At 51.1% G+C, this 25,621-nt stretch overlaps 1 protein-coding gene across 1 annotated transcript in view; it reads right to left on the bottom strand.

Moving 5' to 3' along the window:
- The window catches only part of BACE2 (beta-secretase 2), a 67,141-nt gene that overhangs the window by 23,818 nt on the left and 17,702 nt on the right, over positions 1 to 25,621 (bottom strand). Inside the window, exons 2-6 of the mRNA XM_054578518.1 lie at positions 15,948 to 16,036; positions 9,474 to 9,690; positions 6,036 to 6,164; positions 4,818 to 4,952; positions 3,135 to 3,236 (exon numbers count right to left, since the gene is read on the bottom strand). Coding sequence (XP_054434493.1) covers positions 3,135 to 3,236; positions 4,818 to 4,952; positions 6,036 to 6,164; positions 9,474 to 9,690; positions 15,948 to 16,036 — 672 coding nt within the window. The remainder of the gene's footprint in view (positions 1 to 3,134; positions 3,237 to 4,817; positions 4,953 to 6,035; positions 6,165 to 9,473; positions 9,691 to 15,947; positions 16,037 to 25,621) is intronic.

Raw genomic sequence — 25,621 nt, 5'->3', positions numbered from 1 at the left:
CAGTCACGTGGGGGCAGAACTAGGAGGCTACTGACAGGGAGGAAGGGAGGTGTTTGTCCAGGGAGTGTCCCTGAGGCAGAAGGACCTGAGCAGAGTGGAAGGGTGAGTGGGCGTTGGTGAGGAATGCTGGGGGAGGGAGGGCAGGGCAGAGGCCCCGCCCCGCCTGATGACGCAGAGACGGCAGTGGGCGATGGTGCCGAGGTCAGGAAGGGGCCAGAGCGCGAACAGGTTGGGAGAGAACCAGGGCACCATAGTGCATGAATCAGAAATCACTTATCAGAGATCGGAGCTCTGCGGCGCACTGGCTCTGGTTAAGGCATCCCGGTGTGCAGGCCGCTTGTTCTCCCGAGCCAAAGTCTAGGGGCAGGGCCAGGGTGAAACAGCTGAATTCCAGAGTCACCCACGGACGAAGGCAGGGCAAGGGGCGGTGATGTGGCTGTGGATGGGACAACTTAGGAGAGAGGAAGGAGGGGGGGCCTAGGCCCCACCCAGAAAAATGGGACGGCCCAAGAGACCCCCCCACCGAAGCAGGGCCCAGGGATGGGAAGAAGGCCAGGAGGAGGGTGTGAAGGAAGCCGAGGCGGGCAAGCCAGGACGCTGTGGAGATGAGCCAGGTGAGGACTGAGGACTCAGCGGTGCTGTCAGCAGATGAATGTCAGGTGTCAGTGCTACACAAGCACACAGGCAGGTGCCGGCCCTCCCTGCCTCCCAGGAGACAAAGGGAGAAAATATACTGTGGCCTCTTTGTCCGCTGAAGGTTGTCCCTCTGGACTGTTCGTGAGTGATGTGTAAAATTTCTGAGGCTGGCATTAGTATGGTTTCTCCTTTTATACCAGTTAAGTCGATTTGAAATGGGCATTGTAGAGACCCATCTCTCGCCAGCCGGGTTGAGAAGGGGCGGGGCAGTCACTTTGCTGGAAAGGTGGCCAGGCCTGCCTCCAGAGCTCCAACGTCAGCACTAGAGCCGGTCCAACCGCAGGCAAAGAAGCTCAGAGGGGCCGAGCAGCTTCCCTCCGGGGCACAGCCCAGGGCCGGATGGGGGACCTTCTGCCTCCAAAGGATCCTGGAAAACCTCCAGGGGTTGAGCCACGTGGGGGACAGTTTTGACCTCAGGTCGCAGAGTTGTAATGTCAGAAGTCCCCATAACGCACAAGTGATCCTGCTTCTCCTGCATTTTAGGGCCGGAAGAACCCAGCCTGAGCCACATGGGCACCACTGTTGGGCAGAAATGGAGCCAGGTCTCCCCGAACACAAAACCCCCGCCGAGCTCATTTCAGAACACAGACCTACCAACTACTCATTGCTAAATCCCACCTCGACATTCCACGTCAGGAGCCAGAGCGCAAAATTTGTCTTGTTTTTCCTCTCTGAAGCCAGCCCCGTCCTTAGCCAGAAAGAAAACCCGAGCCAAGAGAGCGCCTTCGATGAACCCAGCAGAGAGAAAGAACAGACACTTCTTTTGTCCAGATGCAAAGAGACAGACAGAAACAGCACGCACCCCTGCTGAGCTCGCGCCGCAGCCGTGCAGCCCAGGACCAGCCCCATACCCAGGCTTCTCTTCCCTGACGCAGACACTGAAATCACGGGATTCTTTTCAACAAAGCAAACACATTTCGGAATTTTCTTCCACCTCGTGGTTTTCTTCCAAAGTCAGCTGCTGCCGAACACATGCTACGATGTCCTCAGGAATGCCAGCGCCTGTCAGCCACAGCCCCGCGTCCTCATGGCTCCGGATGCTTCGAGCCTTTCCTTGGCACGGCGGTAAAGTGTGTGCAGCTCGGAACATTCCATGAGAAGATGCTCGTGTTCGCTCTGCTGAGGGTTTAGTCACTGTTGAGGAAAATCAGCAGATTGCTCTGTATTTCCAGCACGGTCTGATGTGCAGCTGGCCTGCTAAATTTAAGGCTCTAACAACTTCAAAGCCATTTTTTCCCCCTGATTCAGCAGATACTAGACTACTCTGGGCTGCTGCCTTGAAGACTGTTTCATTCCGAAAAGGACTCTGTGTTCGTTCTTGTTTATTTTCCGGCTGCGTTCTTCTGGTTTGTCTGCTGCTCTGCCCGTGGCAGATGTAGAATTTTGACGTTGTGGTTCAGGACAACAAGCCCTCTCTGCCTCCCCAGGTTTCCGTCATCACCTGTAATAAAGTGACTGCTCTTCATCCTCCTATCAACTGTTCTTTGTACTCGGCCATCCCAACGGAAGAACGAGATCGTCAGCCTGAGTCAGTACAGGAAACACTCCTTTTTTGGTGACTTTGCAAGGGTGGCCTCGTGTGGACAGATGCTTATAAAAAATACCCAAGAAGCTGAGAGAAATGTTTATCTGGCCCTCAATCCGGAGCGGCACCAGGGTTTGGACATCAGATAGAACCTTCTCTTTACCGAGCACGTGCTGGGCCAGGCTCTTGACCCCAAATCTCTGAACAACCCTGCTGAGAACGTGGAGGCTGTCAGAGGGCACAAGGCCCCTCCCCAGACCCTCTGCTAATACGTGATGGACATTAGGGTACATGCAGTTCCCTCTGACCCCCAAAGCTGTGTTCTCTCCAATCAATGCCATTTGGTCCCCTCGGACGCCCTGGACTGGAAAGCTGGGGTTGCACTGGGAATACCGTCAGCCAGGTCCCCAGAAGGCATACTGTCCTTGACCAGGATTTCACTGGATTACTGAGCATGACCATCCTGTAATCATTATAAGGGCTGATTGGTCCTCGTTTTCTGTGAATCTCGTTTTTTCACAGAATTAAAATCCCCTCACAGCTTGAATGAAGACCTAAAAGGAGTAGGATTTTTGGTTTATTTCTTTAGCTTTTAAGGCTACAAGCATATTCCTGGCTTACTATTTACTTTAAGATGGTATATTACCAAGTGTTTATTTTCTTAGATGAAAAAAATGTACTGCACCAACTACACTATTATTTGATCCAAGTCCTCCCAGGTTAAAACCGAAGAATGATTTGCTGGTTACCATCAAAGAATAAGACTGTGAACTTAATAAGTACAAGTTAACAAAACAAACAAACAGCCCTTCCAAATCCTCAGATGGAGGCCACAGGATTACATGGTGACTCTGTCCCACATGTGGTCACGACCTGGGGTTTCCCGAGATCCCCCAGCGTCCTGAGAACTCACCAGAGACGTGCGGGCCACGGCTTCGACCACTGCATCGAACACCTTCTGGGGCAGGCGCAGCAGCGTGGTGCCACTATCCACGATGGCCTTGTCCGCGTTATACTAGAAGGAGGGTGGGGGAGGGCACATGAGTGGCACAGCGCTCCAGATCCCCCACGGTTCCAGCCCCCCACCACTGTGCATCTGTGATACTCTGACTCAGGCAGCCATGGGACCTCCTGGTGGCTACCGTTAATCTTATCTTCCCAGAGCTTGGAAACCAAGGATCTTTTAGCTCAATGTTCATTATTTCACAGATAAAGAAACCAAGGCCAGGGAAGTGACGTGACCAAAATCAGCAGCCTGCCTTGTGCAGAGCTTGCCCTTCGTGCAGAGGCACCCAAGCTCCCTTGTCAGAGAGAGGAGTTCCATGGGCGACGAGGGAAGGCCCACCTGTCTTCAGAGGTTGCAGTGACACATTCAATGGCATTTACACAGATCACACAAAGTCAGCTCTCCATAATGGCACCAATGGAAAAAGAGAACCAGAGCCCCATTCAGTAAGAGAATTGCTCAGACACACAGACACACACGTACACAGTTTGTCTTTTATTGTAGGCCCTTGGATTCTACCACTGGATTCCTTAATGGCAAATAAGTGCCTCTTGACAACTTAGATCTGTGGACTTAGTACTATCACAGCGGGATGGACCATCATTTATCGAGTTTTCATGGGTTTCTCAGGGCGTCTGTGTACATGGGCCTTTGGGGCGGACTGAGAGGGTGCACATGAAAGGAAGGGATGAAAAGGTTGGCGGTATAAGGTAGGAATACCGGGTCTGGCACACGTCATGCCCCTTTTTATTACAAAATCATAAGCACGTAATTCTGTAACATAAAACTATCACACTCAAGCACAGCACATGACAGTTTAGGCGATGTGTTCAAATTAAAACTATCAATTATTACACCCACATCATTATCCTACCAACCACACTCAAGCAGGCGTTACTTCTGCCAGACCCCGTATAATGAAATGCTGGTGGTTTTCATAAACCGTCCTGAAAATGTTGTAGCAGATGGAGACTCCCTCAAGACACCATGATCATAATGGCATTACGTGCCACAAATAAGCCACACTGCAGGGAGAGGATGTGAACAGGTTCAAGAGCTCTGGTCCCACAGCTCTGCACACCTGCCTCCTTTTAGCATACACTGTACGTATCCCGAGAGCATAACTTTTCTTCGAGCGAGAATGACATCCTGTGGTGGGGGGTGGGTGGCTCTGAAGGATAGATAAAGCTAATGATTTAGTTTTTGCTTAATTTGGCTTATTTTTAGTTCCCCTCTGTCCCCTCACACTGATAAAAACTTGTATAATGCATCCTCTTCAACAGAGTTCAGTCCAAGATGAATGGCGAAAGGTGTAGCTCTAGATTCTTCTCACTCACCATTTTATGCTAATTTTCCCCTGAAGCCAAGTGGTGGTAAGAAAACTCTTTTTTCTTTTTTTTTTTTTGAGAGGGGTCATTGATTTAAACTTGCCATACAAAAAGTCCCTGTAACTTTTAACGTCACGAATCTCTGATTTATCTTGCAATGTAATATACCTTCATTGATTTCGTACTCAGGTCCCAGCTGTAATATTTAGGTGACTCAGGCACACACAGACTGATAGGTGCAACAAGCTCACAGTATAGATACCTCTCTGCAGTCCAGATTAAGGCTCTGGCCTCCGATTTCCAATTTCAGAATTTCTATCTGATAATACCACTCCTCCTTAATCGGGGTATACCAGATGTCTCCTTTGTACAAACTTGGTTCGATTCCACCCAGGACCTGGGAAGGAAAAGGGTCACAGGGATAAGAGAAAAAAGACATAGGCATATAACCTGTTACACAAAGCAGCACACACTTACTTGTAAGGCGAGCCTTCATTGGAATCAGTACTTTCACTTCAGTCTGGTATTACAAAACAAATACATGTGCTTGAAAATTAAACAGGGAATGCTTGGGGGCCATGCATCCAAAGGTCAAGCAGAATTCTGCCCCAGTCTAATCAAGATGCTTTGGTGGTTTTGCTACTCTCAAGGAAGCACATGTAACTCCAGCTTTACAATATGGAGATTTTGCCCCCAAAGAAATGCAGTGAAACAGTTAACCACCCAGACTGACAGTCATTCAGTTCCTCAGAAGACCGAGTGTGACCTCTTACCCCACACATCTGCATGCAAAGCAGAGCAAAATGGAGCTTCCTCAATCCAGACTTCATTTTGCAAAACTGTGTAACCTGAGCCCTCAGCTCCTCGGCTACCCTCTTCCCTGAAGGGGCTGGTAGACGGGTGTTGAGGGCAGAGGTACTGTTAGCAAAGGGAAGCAGCCCAGCCCAGCTGCTCACAGCTGGAGGGCAAAGGTGTCAGGTGGGCTGCACCCGCCCGGGGGAGGCCCCCTCTTGTGCATCCTCCTGCCACCTCCTACTTTAGACATCTGGGTGCAGGTTCCATTAAAGGGACACTCAGGACTGATGGCCTTGAATGATTGTTTCATTAACAAACACTTTTGCTGTGTGTATGTGTTTGTTGAGAGAGACAGAGGGAGAGAAAGGATATACAGGTGCCCCTGTCTCTCCAAACTTAGGAAATCACAGGTGTCCCCCTTTGCCTCTCCGCCCCAGGGTAAGGCCCACCGGCTACATCCCCCACTGTTTCTCTCTTGCCCCTCCCCCATCCATCAAAAGCAATGACCTTTCAAAGGAAAATTTTAAAAAGCTTTAATGGAATTTGGGGGAAGCAACGAGAATCACCTTTCGCAGGGTGGGATGAGTAGGAAAGATAAAAATATTTCTATAAGCATCTTTAAACAGAAAAAAAGAGCCCCAACAATGTGTGAGTTTTCCCCTCTTTAAGACTAAAAGATACCCACAAGACTACCTCCGTTGGTACCGGATTCGGCTACGGGCCCTCCTGCCCCGCACATCTGCATGGAGAAAACGTTGGGGATTTTTGCTTGTGTGACGAGGGAATCAAAGAACGTCTCCAGAGAGCTTGATGGCTGTAGGAGGGTGAAAAGGGACAGCGCTTCATGACTCACAGTCGACATGGGGGATGACCCCGTGTAGACATCACTTGATGTTTGTATTAGATTTTTTCATGGCTAAACAATGAAGCTTATGGTTAAGTACCCTCAACGATAATTCAGAAACCTCCAACAGCACTTCCTACCACTGGGTGTTTTTCCTTTTGGTATGGCTGTGCTGTGAAAATAAGAGCCCCTTCCGGAAGCTCTTAGGATGCTGTCACCTTGATCATCGCGCCCGCCCTGGGAGGTCGGCGTTAGAAGAGGTGGAAGTGGGCTCCCGAGGCAGGGGGTGGATTCTATTTGCAGACATCTCGGAGGAAGGAGAGAACAGGGCCTCTCGGGGCTGGAGTTCACATTGACCTCTTTCAGCCGCGGTTGTATAAGAGGTGACTGGCCCAGGAGACAGTCATCTCAGATCCCAGACCATGGCACACAGCTTAGCTGGGCCAGCTGTCTATAGAACTCTGGTGAGCAGGGTATCGCAGAAAAGGAACCACACTATACTCCTCAAGTTGAAAAGCTGTATTATTCCCATTGCCGCATTTCACTCTGTGCCTCCCTTACATGTAGCCCTACATTCAGAGGAGGCCCCTGTTTCTCCAGGACTCAGAAGAAATAGGGACGGTTTACGGACAGCTCTGAGTTGGAGTTGGAGGTGGACCACGGGTGCTGGTGGCCATAAGGGAGGGCCATTGACTTGCGTTTAGATATTGGCTTTGACAACTGGGAGACATGAGAGTTAGTCACCGTGAGTGTTGCTAGCTCTTGGAGAGAACTTAATTGCAGAAGCACAGATGCTATAAGCACATTCCAACCACCTATGGTTACCAAAGTCATGAGCATTTATTATCTTAACATAATAAAATTGTTATCTGCAATTCTGGAGCGGGGGAAGAAGAGAGCCCCAGTATAGATATAGCTGATATCTATATCTCATAGATATAAATCTTCCCATCTGTTGAGTTCATTGTAGTCTTTTCCACTCAGCCCCTACGGATCTGGGAGAAATCGGTTCAATCTCTGTGTAATCTTGGTCGCAGCCCCTTGTGTTTGGGTCCGAGAGTGAGACGCAGGTGTCTCTTGAATGGGTGGGGCCGGGTGCTGACCCACTCTGGTGTCCTCCTTTGTCCATCTCTGGAGAGGCAGGAAGCGGGACGCTGCCCGGAATTGAATCCTGGCTCCACCCCCTGCGAACCCTGTGACGTGCCCCTTTGTTCCCTTATCTGTAAAGTGGGGATCATAATAGGTTCCCAGAGCTGTGCTGGGCCTTAAATGGGTCGGTGTCCCATGAAGGACTCGGCACAGTGCCTGGCAGGGAGTAGGAGGTCTGGCACTATTCTGTCAAGTCATCCTTCAGTAGGACTCTGCCCAGGATCCCTGCACAGGTTTCAGAGCACCGTTTCCACAACCAAGAGACCTCAATTCAGAGGCATGTGGTTGGACCCAGGCATCTGCCATGGGAGAGACCCGGTGGGGGGTTCCAATACACATCCTTGGAGGGCAGCATCTGGGATTGGCCGGGGACTGCCACGCAGTGTGGCCACTGCCCCCTGCTTGCTCAGCCTGCTTCAGAAACTGCGGCCACCGCCCCGGACCGCCCTGCCTGGCCCATTGCCGGCCTCGCTACCTAGACACACTAGTACTGTCTCCTCAGCTCCCAGGATGTGGAGCCCCTTGTTGGTAATCTTGGAATCTCACAGATGAAGGTCACGGGGGGGTCTGGACAGCCACCGCCCCCCCCACCAATGTCCCAAGTAGTTTATTGCCAAGGGGAGATTAGTAATCCCAGATCCCTTTCTCTACCATCTCCCAAATCATCAGCATAAAAACCGTCATACCCATATCTTTCATTTTCAAAGTCACATGAAGATGACACGTTTTGCCCAAGGTCACACTGTCGGTGAAAACATACTTAGGAATGCACGTTATTACCGGTTTGTGAGTCTCCCATTAAGCCTGGCCTGTGGTGCTGAGAAAATAAGGGGTTCCAGAAGCGGCCTGGGCCCCGCAGACCGAGTGCGACACGACGCAGTGGCTCTGGTGGCCCTGGGCGAGGGGGAGACCCCGACGCTCTGTGTGCATGCCTTGAAAGTGGGGATAGCTCGGCCTTACAAAGTCTGTGGGTGCGGGAGTCTGATGTTCTCCCCCTCGTGTCTCGTGGGCTATTCTTCCTCCTGGAGCAGCCACAGGGCTGGGGCCACCTGGCTTGCTGCCCCCACCTTCCCTCCCCTCCCCTCCCCCCGCCTGCTCCATTTGCTAGGGAACTGGAGCTGGAACACAAGTTCTCAGGAGGCAAGAAAACAAGCTCTCCCTTTGGGATCCTCATGGACCAGTGGGGCCCTGTTGTCCCCAGGCCTGCTGCCCCTGTGACCAGGCTTCTTTTTTGTTTCCCACTTGGCTCTGGTTCGATGCTTGACCCGGAGTGACAAGGCGTGGTGGTGCCCGGTTACAGGCAGGAGGGGTGACCTCCTTCTGCTTTGCTCAGGTGTCCTGCCCAGAGGCGCCCCCGGAGCCCAACCCACCTGCCTCTGGCTACCCTTCCCGGTGGAAACTCTCCAGGCTTTGGCAGGCCAGCCTCCCTCCCGCACACCAGCACGGCTTCCCCTCGGTCGGCCCAGTCAAAACATGAGAGACCGTTCAAGTCTGTCCTCCCCTGCTGTGTGAAGGTTCCCATGCTGGTGAAAGCCAGGTTCTGACGTCCTCCTGGGCGCGTTACTCCTTCAAGTGGCCGGGGATCCCCAGGGCAGGCTCTCAGGTTGTCGGTGCTCTGGGGGCACGTGTCCTACCAGAGGTGGTCCGGAGCCACGGGGTGGGGGGCAGCCTGAGGCCCTCTCGGCCTGCTCGGGCCACCACCCCCAGCAGAGGTCCCAGTGTCTCCCCTGGGCTCCGTCTTCACGCGAACGCACGAACTGAGTAAACGTGTTTTCTTTTAATCCTACGCTAACCAAAACTCCTAGACAACACCACGATCAAAGCGATTCAGATGTTCTTAATAGAATATTTTTGAACTATACGAGTAAAATAGATAAAAAGAAAAGGCAAGCAAAAAAAGTAACATTATCAGTATATCTTGCAGGAAGGTTCAAAGAATTGTGCCTTGTACCTTTAATGTTAAAATGCTTAGAAATTTCATTAACGGTGGGCCCAGGGGTCTGTTTCAACCCTGTGATTCTAACTAACCGTCTCAGACAGCCTGGGCCCACGCGCCGGCCCCTCTATTGATGGGTTTTTCAGAACCTCCTCACATCACTCAGTTTACTGATATCCCAGGATCCATCTTACCTTGGCCAGGGCAGCGTAAGCAAGTCCAAGGATTCCGTTCCATTTAATCCCAGGCAAAAAGAAATTCTCTGACTCGAAGATGGTGGCGATGTTGACAAGGAAAGAGCTGTTGAAGCCTTTCGGGATGGTGACGAGGTCCTCCCCCACCGAGCCGGTCCAGCTCCCTTGTGTATACTTCACGGTGACATCGAAGCCCTTGGGGCGGTATGTGCTGGACCTGGAGGAAGCAGAGGAAGCGTGGCGTTCGGTCTGGGTGTCCGTGTCTGAGGACACAGCTGGTCGTGGTGGCGACAGCTGTGCTAAACTCAGCATCAACTGGAAACGATTCTTCACAGCGTTCCTGGCCACAAAGCGGCATTTCCCACAAAATGTAATTGCTGCGGTTTGGGGAGCAGCGTCCTCTGTGCCCGGTGTAAGGAAACACAGGGACTGACATGCAGCCTCTACGTATAACGCTTCTCTGTGTGCCAGGGACAGGCCATCGGTCCGCTGCTTTGCTTAACCGTGTTAGCCTGCAAAGGCACCACGGAATTCGGGCACCTGCCTGGTCGCCTGGCTAGGCGGGGACCCTGCATCGCTGCTCTGTGACACAGGGAGGGGCTAGCAGCCTAGAGCGGGGTGCCACCAGCTCATACCAGCAGCGGTCGAGGGTTCAAATTGATACAAACGACTAGTGTGACAAAAGATGGAGCCACACCCGCCAACACTGTGGGCCTTCCTCCTCAGGCCCCACACGACCTCCTGGTCTCGTGGGTCCCTTCGAGGCTCCCCTCCAATGCCCCAAAGCTGAGGAGACTCCCGGGAAAATGTGGGGGATGAAGCAAATGGCATGCTGTGGCACGAGTCACTGTAACGCCGTGTCCAGCCTCATGTGCATGGAGCCCTATGGGGAGGAGTTACTCAGGCACGACAAGGGAACAGGGTAAGACGAAGGACAGGGCAAAGGGAACAGGGACAGACAGTAGGCAAGGGGACACATAAAACTCCGGAGAGCAGCAAGAGCTAACCTGGGAACAGAGCAGGGTCGGGGAGGGCAGACTGACCACACAGAGTAGAGACCAAGGGGGATCTCTGGGCAAAAATCTGGGCACTGAAAGAACATTCCCATGAGGAAAGCGATGCGGCTCCAAAGAGAAATGTCAAATCAGTAAACAGATAATTCCAGAGTGTTCTTGTGGGCGTGCACTGTTCGTTCCACTGTTTTAATAGTAAGTCTCGAAACAGGGGTGGTAACAAGGCTTTGTTTTAGAGTCACACAAATGAGTCCTGCCTTCTCTGGAGTCAGAAGGAAATTTAGTCAGAGATGACAAGACCTTTTTTGCGCATCTGAGAAGTTTTAAAATGATGGCATCTCAGTCAGTAAATGGCACTTCTGAGAATCTGGTCCTAAGCAAACACCCAGGATGCAGACAGATGTATGTGTACAAAGACAGACGCTATGGTTTATTGATAATGGCAAATAAGTAGAAACCACCTCAATGCCCAGTGAAAAGGAGTTTGCTTATTAGTAAATTATCATACATCCATATGATGGAATATTACACAGCACTAAAAAACAGTACTTACTAAGACATTTTCAATGATGTAAAAAAATTAAGGTACAAACTTATGTATGTGGTGTGGCAGACTCTTCTTCAAAACCGTTGACTACACTCAGCTATCAGCAGAGGCTACCTCTGCACTGTGCAGCGGGCTTTTTGGGGGGGACGCTTCCACATTTTCTGCATATACACCTTTCATAATTAGGGGGGAAATTATTTTTAAAATGTCTAGCAGGCAAATTTGGGAGAACTTTTATTCATCCTGACTTCGTAATGAAATATAAATTTTGAAGCATGTGTCACTTTAATATTGACTATGTTAGCTCACACCCCTTAGAGAGCAGCATGAAGCAAACGTTTGGGGGACACGTCTCCTGACAAGGGTGGGCCCAGGCAAGAACGTGAGAGTGGGCAGGCCCGGGGGCCCTCCCAGAATGACACAGGTAACGTACAGCGTCTGGTTGCGGAAAGGTGTGCACCCGGGGTGGGGGGGTGACATGCCAAGCTCTAGGGCCGGTGGAGGTCCCGGCGTGCTTGGCAGGCAGCTGGGGCTGCACTTGTTCACGCTGACTAGTAACACAAATAGTAAATTATTCAGTCCCTTTTGACAATTTGGGGTCATCGCTCAAGTTCCAAAATACACCATTGCTAACAGAAGATGCTAATTATTTTGGAATGCTTGGAGAACGCGATCTAGCTCAGGGTCGGCACCCTCTTTCTGTAAAGAGACAGAAAATAAATGTTTAAGCTTCTGTGGGTCACATGACTTCTGTTACAACTGTTAACAGCCCCTCAGCTCTGCAAGGATAATGAGCAAGCAGCCCCTGCCAAATGCACTGGGCGGTGTTCTGATCCAACTTTATTTACAAAACAGACAGCAGGTCTGACGCGGCCCGTGGGCCCGCATTTGCTGACTCCCGATCTTGAAGACTCGTTACCCACCATCCCCCCCCAAAACAGTAGAAAGTACCATGACTTTCTTTTGAGAAGTTGTTTTATTTCTACTGTGTCTGGGCTATCAAAAACATTAGAATCTGCTACGGTTAATGGTAAGAGCCTGAACAGCCATTGAGTATGCCTTCTATAGCTTTCTGACCAGGTTGCTATTTCCTTCTTGGGGAGGATATTTGGTTGCCATTTGCAGAGAGATGAGAGGCAGTTGGGGTTACAAGGCTCAGGTCTAAATACTAGTCCAACCACCTATCAGCTTCGTGACTGGGGGCCAAGTTATCTAACCTCTCTGTGCCTCAGTTTCCTCACCTAAAAACAGGGCTAATATATATAGTACCATACCTTGCAGGGTTAATTTGAGGATTAAAAGAGTGACTATTGCAGAGCATTTACAACAAAACCCTGGGAGACAGCAGGTACTCCACAAAAATTGCTCTTTTTATAATTATCTAATCACTTGCTACCTTTATTCAATGTATGAACTATTAAAAAATGTGACTTTTTTTTTTCCCTAGAAAATGCTTCTCTAGTGTTACTCTTACTGAATACTGTCTCATTGTGAAGTCCAACCACCTCCGCGGACAGGGGAAAGGATGTGGGAGAAGCCACGGTCAAGGTGGCCAGGGAGGTGGGTCACGTGACTTCTGGTTTCTTACTTTCTTTTTTTATCCTCATGTGAGGGTGTGCTCCTTGATTTTAGAGGGAGAGGGAGTGAGAGAGAGGGAGAGAAAAATTGACGACAGAGAGAAACATCAGTTGGCTTCCTCTCACATGCACCCCGGCTGGGGAACTGAACCCACAACCTAGGGATGTGCCCTGACTGGGAATCGAACCTGCGATCTTCCAGTTTACAGGATGCTGCTCCAACCAACAGAGCCACACCAGCCAGGGCACCTTACAGGTTTCTAAAAGGTAAAGTTGTGGTGTTCCAGACCAGCACCACTCAAGAGACACTGCTGCAAGAAATAGGCTATACTGATACCCAATACGGCAGTCACAGGTGGCTATTGAGCACTTAGCATGTGATTATGGTATGACCGAAACACTGAACATTTATTTAACGTTAAATTAAATAGCCACATGTGGCTAATGGCTACCCTTGAGGAAAGCACACTCCTAGATAATGGCAGAGAAAGTCATCCTAAATTCATATTCCCTGGGATCCTCAAACTACACCTCAAAGAGCAAAAGCCCCAGAGATGAACGGTAAGCAGCTCTTAGAGTCGTTAACCACTGTCTCCAGCGCCAAATTAAAAAACAAATGTGTCCCTCCCTCTCCACATTCTAACGCACCACTCTTGGCATTGAAAGGCCTTGGCTCTCGATTACTCTGCACATTAATTAACCAAATCGAGAGAGAGAGCCCAGATTGGCTTCTCCTTTGCAGCATCCGTTCTGTGTGCTTAGAAACAGCAATCAATCAGAGATGTGAGGAGCCAGGAAAAAGTCCACTCACAGCAATAAAATCACTTTGGAGCAAATTCAGGAGACGTTTTCCCTCTCCTAAGAGAGCTCAGGGAATGCGGGATTGGAAAGGGAAATCAACTGAGCTGAGGAGAAGAGTCCAGCACATTTTACTGTCATAAAAGAACAGGACTTGTTTTCAGAGAATGTGGAGACGGTGCAAGGGCAGAGCTCGAGAGCTGAGTCCTCGGGTCAGCTCTGCTTCCCCTAAGTCACTGCCCCCCTGCCCCGCGGAAGGTCCTGAAGAATCTGCTGACACTTCCCTGGGGTGCTTCCGCACATTTCAGAGGGTTACCTTCAGGGTTGTTGGGCTGACCCGGGGATCAGATACAGATACCCCTCTGACTCCTCCGCGGTTCTGGAAGTGACCCGCACGGCGGGTCACAGTGGCCCTGGGGCTCGCGGTTAGCCGGCCCCACCCGGTGGGTCATCAGCACTCTCCACAAGGGCGAATGCCGTTGGGCTCCAACAGGGCGAGTCCCCTTCTGGACACGCAGACAACGGGCAGGCTCGAGAAGTCATCTAAAGGACTGGGCACGAACGTCTGCCATCATCACCCGGACGGAGGAGGCCCAGTTCAGTCTCTTTAAGGAGGTCACCAGGTACTTCTCTCATATTCTAACTCCACTTACAAGCATCAGCGGAGGGGAAAAAAATTGCTCCCTCACCACAGCTGCTCTGTGGGCTTCACCCCAGGTGGATACGGGAGGAGAAATTTTAATAGAAATATACTTAATTTCCTGAATAGATTAGTAGGTCACAGGGATGAGTGTATTGACTCTCTCATCAAGCCAACTGGCTGGAGGCTGTTTTATTGGCTGAAAAAGAAGCCATCCCTTTCAAAACACACCGTCTTCTTTTTGCTCTGCGGTAATTCACTGAACATTCACCACCACGAGAAACGGGCTTCTGATGGGAACAGGCACCAGAAGGACTCACGGCAGCCTGACGCCTCATGCCATAAATCAAAGGGATCTTGTCAAAGAACCCCAGGCCAGATCTCCAATTACTGGGCAAATGTTTCAGGAAGCACTAACCTTGAACACCCAAAGTCCGGGGGACTTGAATCAGAGGCTGAAAAACCCAACAGAACCCTTATTATAACTCAGGGAGATCAGAGAGACAAGCAAACGCAGGAACATCACAGCCCAGAGCCGCACCTCAGACAGAAACCTTTGGGAAACACTGAGAGAAGCAGTGAGAATGTTCTCTTGGCTTTCGTCAAGTGCCACGGTGGAAAGTGTACCGTAGGCCAACTCCAAAGCGACCTGAAAGCATCCGATGAGTGAATCATAGGTAACTGACACAGAGAATGAATTACATTCATACATAGTTCATAGCTGTGCGATAATAAATCTGTGTTAACATGAAGTGTGTGAAAGCATGGAAAAGCAGGACAGGAGAGGAAAGAAGGGGATGTGACTCTCTGCGTGGTGGCAGGGACGTAGCCGGCAGCAGGGAACCTGCCTGCGGTTCAGAGATGCGCCACCTTAGCCTAGTTCAGCTAAGAAGAAACTCGGTGTTGAAGAACAGCTCTCTTTACAAGAAAGACAGTTTTGGGGACAGAGGCCAAGATGTGAGGAATGTTTTGCAGGGACAAAGAAAATCTCCGCAATACTTGCAGATGAGGAGGTGCAGCGGAGGCTGAATGACAGGCGTGCCAATGGGATGAAACTGACAATGCAGTTTCTGGGGGAAGCTTCGCTGAGATTCTTTGCCGATTTGGAAAATCACATCATGAACCCAAGCTGCTCTGGGGTGCCTGAGTCTATCTCAATCTGCTTTTTATCAGTCTACCCTGGGCGCTTTGTGTCTGGGGTGGGGTTCACAGCGTCCCCTACCTCGCGTGTCTCCTGCTGCAGTCGAACCAGAGTGCCCACGTAGTGAGGCACTGATCCCCTCTCTACAAATGACCTCCTTTTATTCTCCCCTATAATTACATCAGGGCAATTAGAATTACATATGTAGGTGAGTTACATTACACTTGTCCTTCATTTCTAGGCATTGTAAAGAAATTCCCTATAAAAACTACGGGCAACACAAAGGTGACTTTCAAATCAGCTCAGGCCCCTGCCCCAGACAACCTCATACACGCTTCCAGAACCCCTGTCCCTGCCTGAGCCCGCCTCCACCCGCCGCCAGAGGGCCCGGTGAGCACCAAAGGACATGCGTTCCCACAGCTCGGGTGTGCCTACAAAACTGCTGTCTGACTTGCATTTATCTAAAGTGAATCTCATGAAATGTACAGAGACTATTAGAATTCCTTATGGATTTCCCTGGAATGGACACATATACACACATATCACAAACGTAACACATACACACAATTATATACACACATATACACATACACTATACACACACTCACAAACATATATGCATATAGCTGTGTGCTATACACATACACATAACTTCCTTAAAATGAAACAGATCAGTGGCTGTCTGGCTCCTGGGTACCTTGAAGTTGGGTGTGGTGCCCCCAAACCCGGCCAGGCCCCGTCACAGGCCCAGGACTCACCTCTCCGTGTCAAAGTACGAGTCTATGTAAGCATGCGGTGCACCAGCCACGGCGAAGTTGCTGCTCCCGGTGTCAACGAGAATCTGCAGCTTTTATTTTTAAGGGGAAAAGAGAGAAACCATCAGGTTACTTGAATAAGGCCATACTCTTGAATAATTCTTTTAAAAACTAACTACTAACAATTTACTACTTGGAAAAACATCCATTAGACAACATTTTGAAAAGCTGTTATGAAGTTGACATCGGAATGCAGCCCAGTCCGAAGCCTGGAGCAGGGAGGGGTGCTGTTTTGCCTCGGACGCACAGCAAGCCTTAAAGAAAACAAACTCCACGACTTAGCGCGATTTCCTTTAAAAGCCACTGCTACCAACAAGGCAGAGCCCTTTCTCCCCCTGGGCTGTTGTCCAGGTCTGTCACCTGCCAGGGGTCACCAGCTCCTACCTTTCCAATCTCACTTGGACATCCTGACCCCACGGGGCTCCCACATTTCTGCTGCACAGCACCTGGGAACACCTGTCTGCAGCATCACACTTGAGTTTTAATGAGGTATAATTTACATGCAATAAAAATGCAAGATCTCAGATCTTCCACTAGCGCCTTGAGACATGGCAGGCACCCAAACCAGGCTATTCTTCCTGAAAGGTCCCTTGATGCCCTTCCCGGTCAGTCCTCCCGGTTCTGCAGTTCCCACCCCTTCCTTCATCACATTCTGTTTTCATTTTATCATTTAGGATTTTTATGGAGGCCTCGTCACTGGGCATAACTGATTAAATCTTCATCTATTGGCGACCGATTCCACCTCCAGCCACTCTCCTCGTGGGAGGTGAGGCTGAGAGTGCCAGCTTTGGTCCCCTTCCCAAAAGCCAGCTCATTAACGTACCAAGGGTGTGGCTGAAAGGGCCTTGTTGTGAATAACAAAAGACTCCATTGTCACTGTCTTCACTGAGGAACTTCCAAGGGTTCCTGGACCTCTGCCAGGAACCGGGCTGAAGACCAGAAGACAGAATAGATTGGGTCCGGCGCAAAGAATACCCCTTTTTACTCAAAAATCTTTTATTACAAAATCATAAGCATGGCATTCTGAAACGTAACACTATCACATTCAAGCGCCCCATATGACATTTTAGGTGAAATATTCAAATTAAAACTATAAATTATCATACCCATGTTATTATCCTACCAGTCACACTCAAGCAAGCCTTGCTTCTGCTGGACCCTGCCTATTTCTTCTTCTAAATTGCGGTATCACTCCCGGTCCCCGTGAAAACAGCAAGTGCTCCGACCTTATCCATCATCCGCATAAAGTTCCAAATGCAACTTGTCAAGCACTGAGGACACTGTCCTAGCAGCAGCTGTCTGGTTCCGGCTGACGGAAGCTAATAGATGGAACTCACAGGGCCCTGAGCCCTCATCACTGCCGCCATAGCCTGGGTTTAAAGGTTTCAGGAGGAAGCGGGGATAAAACAACAGAATTCCTTCCAAGCCTTGACGGGTGTGGCCCGGCGGGTTGGGCGTCATTGGCAAAGCAAAAGGTGAAAGGTCGCTGGTTGGATTCCTCACTGGTTGGATTCCAGGTCAACGCATGTGCCTGGATTGCGGGTTCTTACCTGTTGGTTGGGGGTGTGTATGAAAGGCAACGGATCAATATTTCTCTCCCTGTCTTTCTCCCTCCCTTCCCCTCGCTCTAAAAAATTAATTAACTAATTAATTTTTTAAAAGAGAATTCCTTCATGAAGCAAGTCAGGGAATTTCAGGCTTTTCAGAGAGGAGGGTGCAGCTGTCAGTCAAGACAGGTTGAGCTCCCGGAAAAAACTGCAGTGAGAAGCGCCCTTTCTCAGTCATTAAAAGTCACAGATCATAAAGCATAGATTCGCATCAGAGCCAAGGTTCCCTGGGTCTCGGCGGCCACCACACAGCCAACAGCCCAGCGGGACGCTGTGCCAAGACCAGGTCGCCTGGCAGCCGGGTTCCCAGGCTGGCATTCCGCATCCCCACCCCGAGCTCCTGCGCAACCGGGCGTGGTCGACGGGGACACAAGACTATTGTCCTTGGCATAATGGCCGCAGTGACGGGGAACTGTCTTGGCAGACATTTCACTCTTCTTCCCTGAATGTGGAATTCGACCCACAGCCTCTGCTTCACATCAGAACCGCATCCTCGCCCACACCCCTGTCCTCACGATCCGGCCACGCTGCGCACTGGCCCCACCTGGCAGAGGCAGGGCGCCCAAAAGCAGAGAAAGCTCCCCAAAACACAGGCTGTGTTGTTTTGCACAGACAGCTCCTAATTGCCCAGACATTCTGTACAACCTCCCCAGCTAATTCAGCAGAAGTCAGCCTGCAAGAAAATTCAATTCGGGGTAACAGCTCGGCAAAGCTGGTCACCACCACCTCGCTCATTCCTAGGGCCTATGATGTGAGGAGACAAATCACCCCGATAAATGAGGCAGCCACAAAGTCCGGCAAGGGACGGACATCCAGGGAGCAGTAAACACTCCAGCTTGGGCTGCAAGGCATGTTTCTGAGCAGCAAACAAGCTAACACCTTTTCCTGCTTGATAATGCCGCCAACAGACACTTCACAGGTTGATTTCTCCCCAGGGCTGTGACTTCCTCACTGCAGGTAGTATCAACTGAAAAGGAAAAATAATAACAATAATGCCGCTTGCCTTATAATTTTACACGAACCACTGTAAAACAACCGAAACGCAGAGGCTCCGGGTGCAGGTTTCTCCCGGACACCTGACCCCAGCCCACAGGCTGGCAACGGCATCTGCTGCTTCTTTTATCCCGTGCATTTCCAAAATCACTTCCTGCCTCCTGGGTTCTGCGCCAGGCACATGACAATCTCACCCCAGAACACTTCGTTCAGCCTACAAGAGACACTGCATATACACACACAGCTTCAAATTCGTGGAATGTTTTGCGCTCACACAGCACCACTAAAAGTGACTCAGAAGCGTGTAAGAAAGATATTATCCATGCTCCACACGGAGGGATGCAGAAATGCATGATTTTTTTCTTAAAGTGTCTTGAGTGACAGGGGAAAGGGCTTTGAAGTTAAACCTTTAAAAGGGAAAGCAGCAGAGATGGGGGGAAGCCACGGTCCAGCAGGAAGAATCGAAGCGTCCCTGGGCCTTGCCCTAAGACACACCTGCGGTCCAAGTGCCAAGACTCAGGGAGGTTCAGGACTAAGTGCAGGAGTCGACAGGGCAAATCTGTGGTCCACTTGTTCAAACATGCCAAACACACTGCCTCCCGCTCCTGCCTTCCCAGCCAAGCATCAGCGGGGTCTCTCCCATCTCAGTTCTTGTCTCTCCACAGCCTGCTGAGATGGAGCTTCTGCCCCACCGTTCACGGCCAGCCAAGGTCACCAGCGACCTATGCACACTAACCCCACCATCACTTCCTCCAGCCTTCAAGCACCGCTGGCCACTACGGATCACCCCTCCTGGAAGCTTCAAAAGCACCACCTTCCTGGTGTCCCCCCACAGCCCTCCCTTCTCAGCCTCTGTGGCCGAGGTCTCCCTCCGCTAGCTGCGCTCTTGGAAACACCTTACACGTGGCTCCTGAGAATTCTCCCTCCCCAGCCCCTGCTCCATCATGTTCACGCTGGAGTCTGCTGTCTTCTCCAGGTGATGTTCCCAGCACGGGGCACCCTCCGTGAGAATGAGGCCTGTGTGTGGTTCATCAGTTCCTCTCTAGTTCCTTGGACAGTGCCCAGGGCTTAGTAGGCGCTCAATAAACAGTCACTGAGTAAGTGACGGAGACTCAGGGATAGAGAGACTTCCGCTGACTAAGACTTCCGGAGACTTCCGGAGACTAAGTAGCAGAAATGCATATTCTGAGAAAAAGTAACGTGTTGGTACATTTATGAAACAAGTCTATATTATGTACCTACCAATTATACACAACGTACTAAGAGGGCAAAAGATCTTAAACAATCTATCATAGAAGACAAGAAAGAAGATGTATGAAAATTCTATTATCCCCCCAAAACAAAACCTTTCTTCTTTGGCAGGATTTGCCAGCCCTGGCAGTCCTACCAAAACTCGTATAATAAGAGTTTATGAAATAGTCACGAAACAGGAATGACCATTACGCACGCGTGACATGTGGGCGGGAACTGAACACATTTCGAATGTGGTTGGGTTTTTTCTCCCACGTTGAGTGCTGCCTTCGCGTCAGTGGACTCTTCACTCTGCCAAGCAGCGACAGGCACGCGGGGCCTGGGTCAAGGGCCACTCCACCACTCATGTGTCTGGGCAGGAGCCTTCTCCTACCTGTGCCTCTCTGCTCCCTCATCCTAGGAAGGGGCTGATCAGCCATTCTCATGGGGCACTTGGGAGGAGTAAACACAGTCATGTGGGTTAACTGCAGGTCTCAGTTCAGTCAGCGAGAAATGCCAGTGTTGAATACACACCCGATTTTCAGCAGGAGGTGGAAAGACTGAGATCAGTCACTGGTAGCCACCAGGACAAACTCCATGGTGTCCTAAGGAACCTATGCCCAAGGGGTGGATCCAGAGTGATTTGAGTCCAACAGCTTCTTCAGGAAGATTCCCTTTGGAATATTCCTGCGGACAGCTAGGACCTTATCACTATGCCTTGCTCTGCGCAGACAAAGCTCATTCACTTTTAAACTGAAACACTTTGTGGGGCATTATTTTTCTCATTGTGTTCTGATGCATTTTGTCACCCTTGGTGACGTCTTTGATTGCCTTCGAATTTCTTCCATCTGTCTATGTTTTCCCTCAGTGAGCTCCTATATTGTCTGAAGACAAAGTCCTCTTTCTTTGTCTCTTTCTGATGGTCCCCAGAGCGAGGACAAGAGGAATCCACTAACCTCCATCCCTAAGACGGGGAGGAAGAGCATGCGAGCTCCCCGTGGGAGCAGAGGGAGAGCAGATAAGAGGCCGCGCCTGCAAAACAGCTGAAAGAAGCCAGAGAGAATTCACCAGGTCAAATTCACGACACGTGTGCAAAATAGTTATTTAGATTTTTTTAGAACTGGCTAGGATGGACTACCTTTATTAATGCCCCAGCTGTTCTAGAAAACAAACACATACCACCTCTTAAATGTCCAAGGATGACCCACATTAGAAGCCAGGTGCCCGCCATGGGCCCTGGCGGCTTTCTCTAGCTGCAGGAGTGACCCCACCAGGTCCAGCGTCCAGTGTCCAGCATCTAAGGCAGGCCCGGAGTGAAGATCACAGAGCTAGTGGTCCTGGGGGCGGCTCTCAACCCCAAACATACAGCGGCTTGACGGCGTGAGGGTTCTATTTCTTCGCTCCTCTGGTGGACGGTGTTGAGTGCGCCCCTCCCAGAAGTCCCTGCAGTGGGACTGAGCCCAGGCGCCCACTGCTCCTCAATGCCTGTCCTTCCTGCCTCCCCTCCCTCTCCTCCACGAAGGCCTCTGGGAGAGAGAGACAGGGGAGGGTGAGTCACGCAGACGTTGCCTTACGCACCCCAAAGACCAAATAGCCTCTCACTCAGATCCTGTACAAGACGCAGAATGGTCAGGAAAGCCAAGATCTTCCCAGGGCTAAGAACCATCTAGCACGCCCCACGGCTCCCACTGGCTGAAGCCCACACACAGACTGTCCGCCTCCATGGCCCCTTCTTAACCTTCTGTGATGTGTCAGCTAGTCACTGTACAGAAAGCCAGCTGCTAATTGCTGCGATAAGGTAAAACGTTGTGGTAAAGAACTACGCTAGACATCTAGTTACCAATTAGTAGCCCAAGATTTCTCGGATATCACTGTCTCTTTTTCAGCAGGTTAATAGGAAAATTAGCAGATAATTTAAATAATGGCTCATTTAACACAGCAATTCCTAATTACATTAGCGGCCCATCTGCCGGAGGCTGCCGGCAAGATAACCCACAGCGGCGTCCTTTCCGGCCCAGCCACGCCGGCTGTTTGCCCACAGTTATCACACGTGATTGTCGGTGCCGATCTTGTTAATCAGGTCCTTTCAGCGCTTCAATTCGAGAAATGAATCTCATTTACTTAAGCACATCTTGTTGAAGAAAGCAAAAATAATTGCCATGCGCCATTTCTCTGCAATCTGAAATTAAGGTTGTTTTTATAAGTCGTTTCCAAAGGGCTCCACTTAACACAACCAGATGTGGGAGAACTTCGCTGAGGGGAGCTTGTCGGTGCAATTTATTCGGGCTCTGCACGTGCGTGTGCCCACACACGTTTGTGCTGCCACCATTGCACCGTGTGCCCTACTTGGAAAACGCAAGTCAAGAACCATGCAGACTCCTTGGCTCCTTCTGGAAAAGCCTCAGCTCGCCAAGTACATGGGGGGAGGCACCCAGGCTCGGCTGCCTGGTTCTGGCCGTGGCGGCCGTTTCCCAGAAAATGCCTTGGCTTGGCAGGTTAAGACAGGCCGAGGAGGTGGCTGCTGAGAGAGCAGGACCTGGAGTGCGGGAGGGGGGGTGTGGGGTCCCTGTTTGAAGAGCCTAAAAGTCGTCACTAGATCAGAATCCTTCTGGACTGGAGAGCTGCCACAGCCTCCGCAGCTGAAACCTGTCCCTGGGGTGGAGGCGTGTGTGCTAGGGGCGGGGGGCGGGGGCAGCGGGGGGAGAGGTGCACCCGAAGTTTTGAAACCTTTCAAACCACCCATCCCTGTTGGGAAGAGCAGAAAGGGTAAGGTGGCGAGAATTTATCGCACCCCCATAGCCCAAACGTGCTGGCAAGGACTGTCCATTCACAGGGTGCTGGTTTGAGTTCATTCCCCCCGCCCCCACCGCGGTCCCTGGGTGCACCCTGCACTGCCTAAGGCAGGATAGCATGAACAGTTCCAGCTGAGGGCCTGGGACGCCTGGACCCGAGCCCTGGCTCAGCCTCCCGTGGGCTGCGGAGTCTCGGGTGGGCTGCACGTGCCCCCCGAGCCTCAGGGCCCTCACTTGCCCGGTGGGATCGGGAAGAATGCCGCTCTGAGGAGCCCACGGGTCTGTGCGAGGCAGCCAGGCGCGTGCCCGGCACACGTGGGTGTTTTTGTGTGTCTGAAGGGGCGGCGTGACTTTGTCTTTCCTGTCGTCACAGGGCTGGCTTCTCTCATCACTGTGCCAACGTAGCTTGCATCCCAGTCCCACCAGGCCTCCCTGGCGTCTCTGTGCGGGGCGAGCCCAGGCGCGGACCAGAGGTGGTGAGCGCGAGCCGCAGGCCCGGTGGGTGTGCTCAGCAGTCCTTCCTGGTGCACGGCGGCTGCTCCTGCAGCAGGCGGCGCCGAAGGGGACGTGACCGCGCACTGACACACTGCGAGTGACCCGTTGGGGGTCGGGGGTGGGCAGTGTCCGCACTCGGCTGGAATCCCAGGGTCCCCAATATGGTTTTTGCTCTGCCTGCCTTTTCTTCCCCCTGCTGGTCAGCAGGTCACTCTGGCCCCTGGGTGCCCAAGCTCCTCCATTCCCGTTCCCTCTGCCTCCACCTCCGTGAATCTGCATGTCCTGTCTCTTCTACTTCTGGAATCTTCCTGAAGCTGCTCATGTCCCTCTCTCTCCCTTGCTACTCCTTGGATTACCCCTGTGGCTTCGTGCTGTGAGCTTTGAGCACAGCACCGGGCACACAGGAAGCGCTCAGTAACGGTTGTTGAACGAAGGAATGGTGCCCAAACATCAGTGTGGCCACCCTGTCCCAAGAGACTTAGGTCCAGTGAGTTTGAGCTCCCTGGCATGGGTTTCTCGGGTCCAGTGCCCTCCCCGGGGTCCTGGTGAGTCCAGGGAATTCCAATCTCACAGCCTCCTGGACTCCGAGGCCATTTTTTAATAGCAGAGGAGCAATAGCACTACAGCATCCTTGAGATAGAGAGAAAACCAACCATCTTCTAAGCCCACCGCCGCCGGGAAGCCGCCTGTGGATTCCCAGCTCCGTCTCATGCGGACCTGGGAGAGCCAACTCCCCCTCGCTCCACTTCATACTCCGAGCTCCTGCTCTCCTTTCAGGCAGCTGAGACGCGGAGGTGACATCCACCTGCAAGCCCCGGGGCTGCGACCATGCTCCCAGCGCTGCCCCTGGGCCGGGGCCAGCAGAGCCGGGGCCAGAGCCGGGCGCTGCCGCTCCGCTGGGCTCAGAGCTCCCGGAGCACCCAGTGCCGCCCCTGCGGGAGGTGTCTGCCCGTGGCGGCATTATCTTCAGAGATCACAACATCCAGTGCCCATTCTCGGCCTCTCAGACAGGGAAGCCCAGCAGGGGCTAAGGGGGAACTGCCTCGAGCAGCCCTCCATCAGCCAAGCTAAGCTCCTGGGAGTCAGAGCTGGAAGCCAGAAAGTGCTCATTTTTTTTGCAAGAGGATATTTATTCAGTGACAGGGGTCCGGATGTTTCCATGAGCTCGGCAGGTCCCTCTCTCTCTGTAGGCAAACCTGGGAGGGGGCTGGGGGGACAGAGAAGAGCACAGGGGGCAGACACCCTTGCCGTGGAGGATGTCACGGCGCCTGGCTGTCCCTGCCTGGACACCCCTGCCTGGGCTGCAGGCGTTTCCCTCGGCCTCCGAGGTCACACGATGTACCCACTGGCAGGGCGCCACCTCATTGGTGGAGGAATGAAGGCGGAGATTTAAAGAGTCAGGAGTGAGAGTCACAAGGCTGGACCTCATTCACAGACGCCAGTAAAGATAATGATCCCTTTTTCCCACGTTCACACTAAACCGCTTCTCAGAAAGCACTTAGCAAAGAGGACAAAAGTAGGGTAGTCCCCATATTTTGGTGATTATGGGGGAAAGGGGACAGGCAGGGAAATGTCTATTAGAGTGCAGGCTCGTCTTTTCTTCCCCAAAGAGAAAACTAACACCACTCCCTAAAACCCTTCCCGCCTTTTCGGGGATTTTAGAAGTTGTCGTTTTAGCTAAAAATCAGCTCTTTCTGCATATGTTCCAAAGGAGTTTGAACAGTTTCTCCTCAAAGTTTCAATGTCTTCACTCTCAAGATATTTCTGGAGGTTCACTAAAGGGTCCCTTTTGCTTATGAGTTGGTAACGCAATTGAAAAGCCATTTTGGTCCTGGCCGCATGGCTAAGTTGGTTGGAGTGTCGTCCTGTACACCAAAAATGTGGCGGGTTCGATCCCCAGTTGGGGTGTGTGTGGGAGGGAGGCAACCAATTGCTGTTTCCCTCTCACATCATGTTTCTCTCACCCTTCCTCCCTCTCTAAAATCAATAATAATAATAAAAAAAAATCCTCCAACAAGAGTTTAAAAAAAAAAAGAAAAACCATTTCAGATCTGAACTTTCTTAAAAAAAATGGGATTAACTCAAGTTCCCAACATTAAAATATTGTCAGTTTTTAGTACATGTGTAAAAATAAAAAAGAAAGATAAAGTGCAGCAACAGGCAGGATTTCCAAGTTACTATTATTATAAAACAATTACTCCTCTTATTCTAGCTATTAAGATTCATTTCTTTAATTGCGGTAAAATACACACAACATAAAGTATTACCACCTGAGCCATTTTTAAGTGTACAGTTCATGTTAAGTGTACAGTTCAGTCCATTCCTGCTGTTGTGCACGTGTCCCCCCCGCCATGTCCAGAGCTCTATTCACCTTGTAAAACTGAAACTGTCCCCATCAAACAGGTCCTCCTCCTGCCTCGCCCAGCACCTGGCACCTACCAGTCTATGTTCCGACTATGAATTTGACTCCTCTATGTACGTAATGAGTGCTTGGCTTATT

This window comes from Pteronotus mesoamericanus, unplaced genomic scaffold (assembly GCF_021234165.1).
Source record: "Pteronotus mesoamericanus isolate MK-2021 breed Mesoamerican mustached bat unplaced genomic scaffold, CSHL_Meso_final contig_116, whole genome shotgun sequence".
NCBI classification, from domain to species: Eukaryota; Metazoa; Chordata; class Mammalia; order Chiroptera; family Mormoopidae; genus Pteronotus; species Pteronotus mesoamericanus.
The sequence above is the reverse complement of the archived record's forward strand: the minus strand, read 5'-3'. Positions and strand labels throughout refer to the sequence as shown.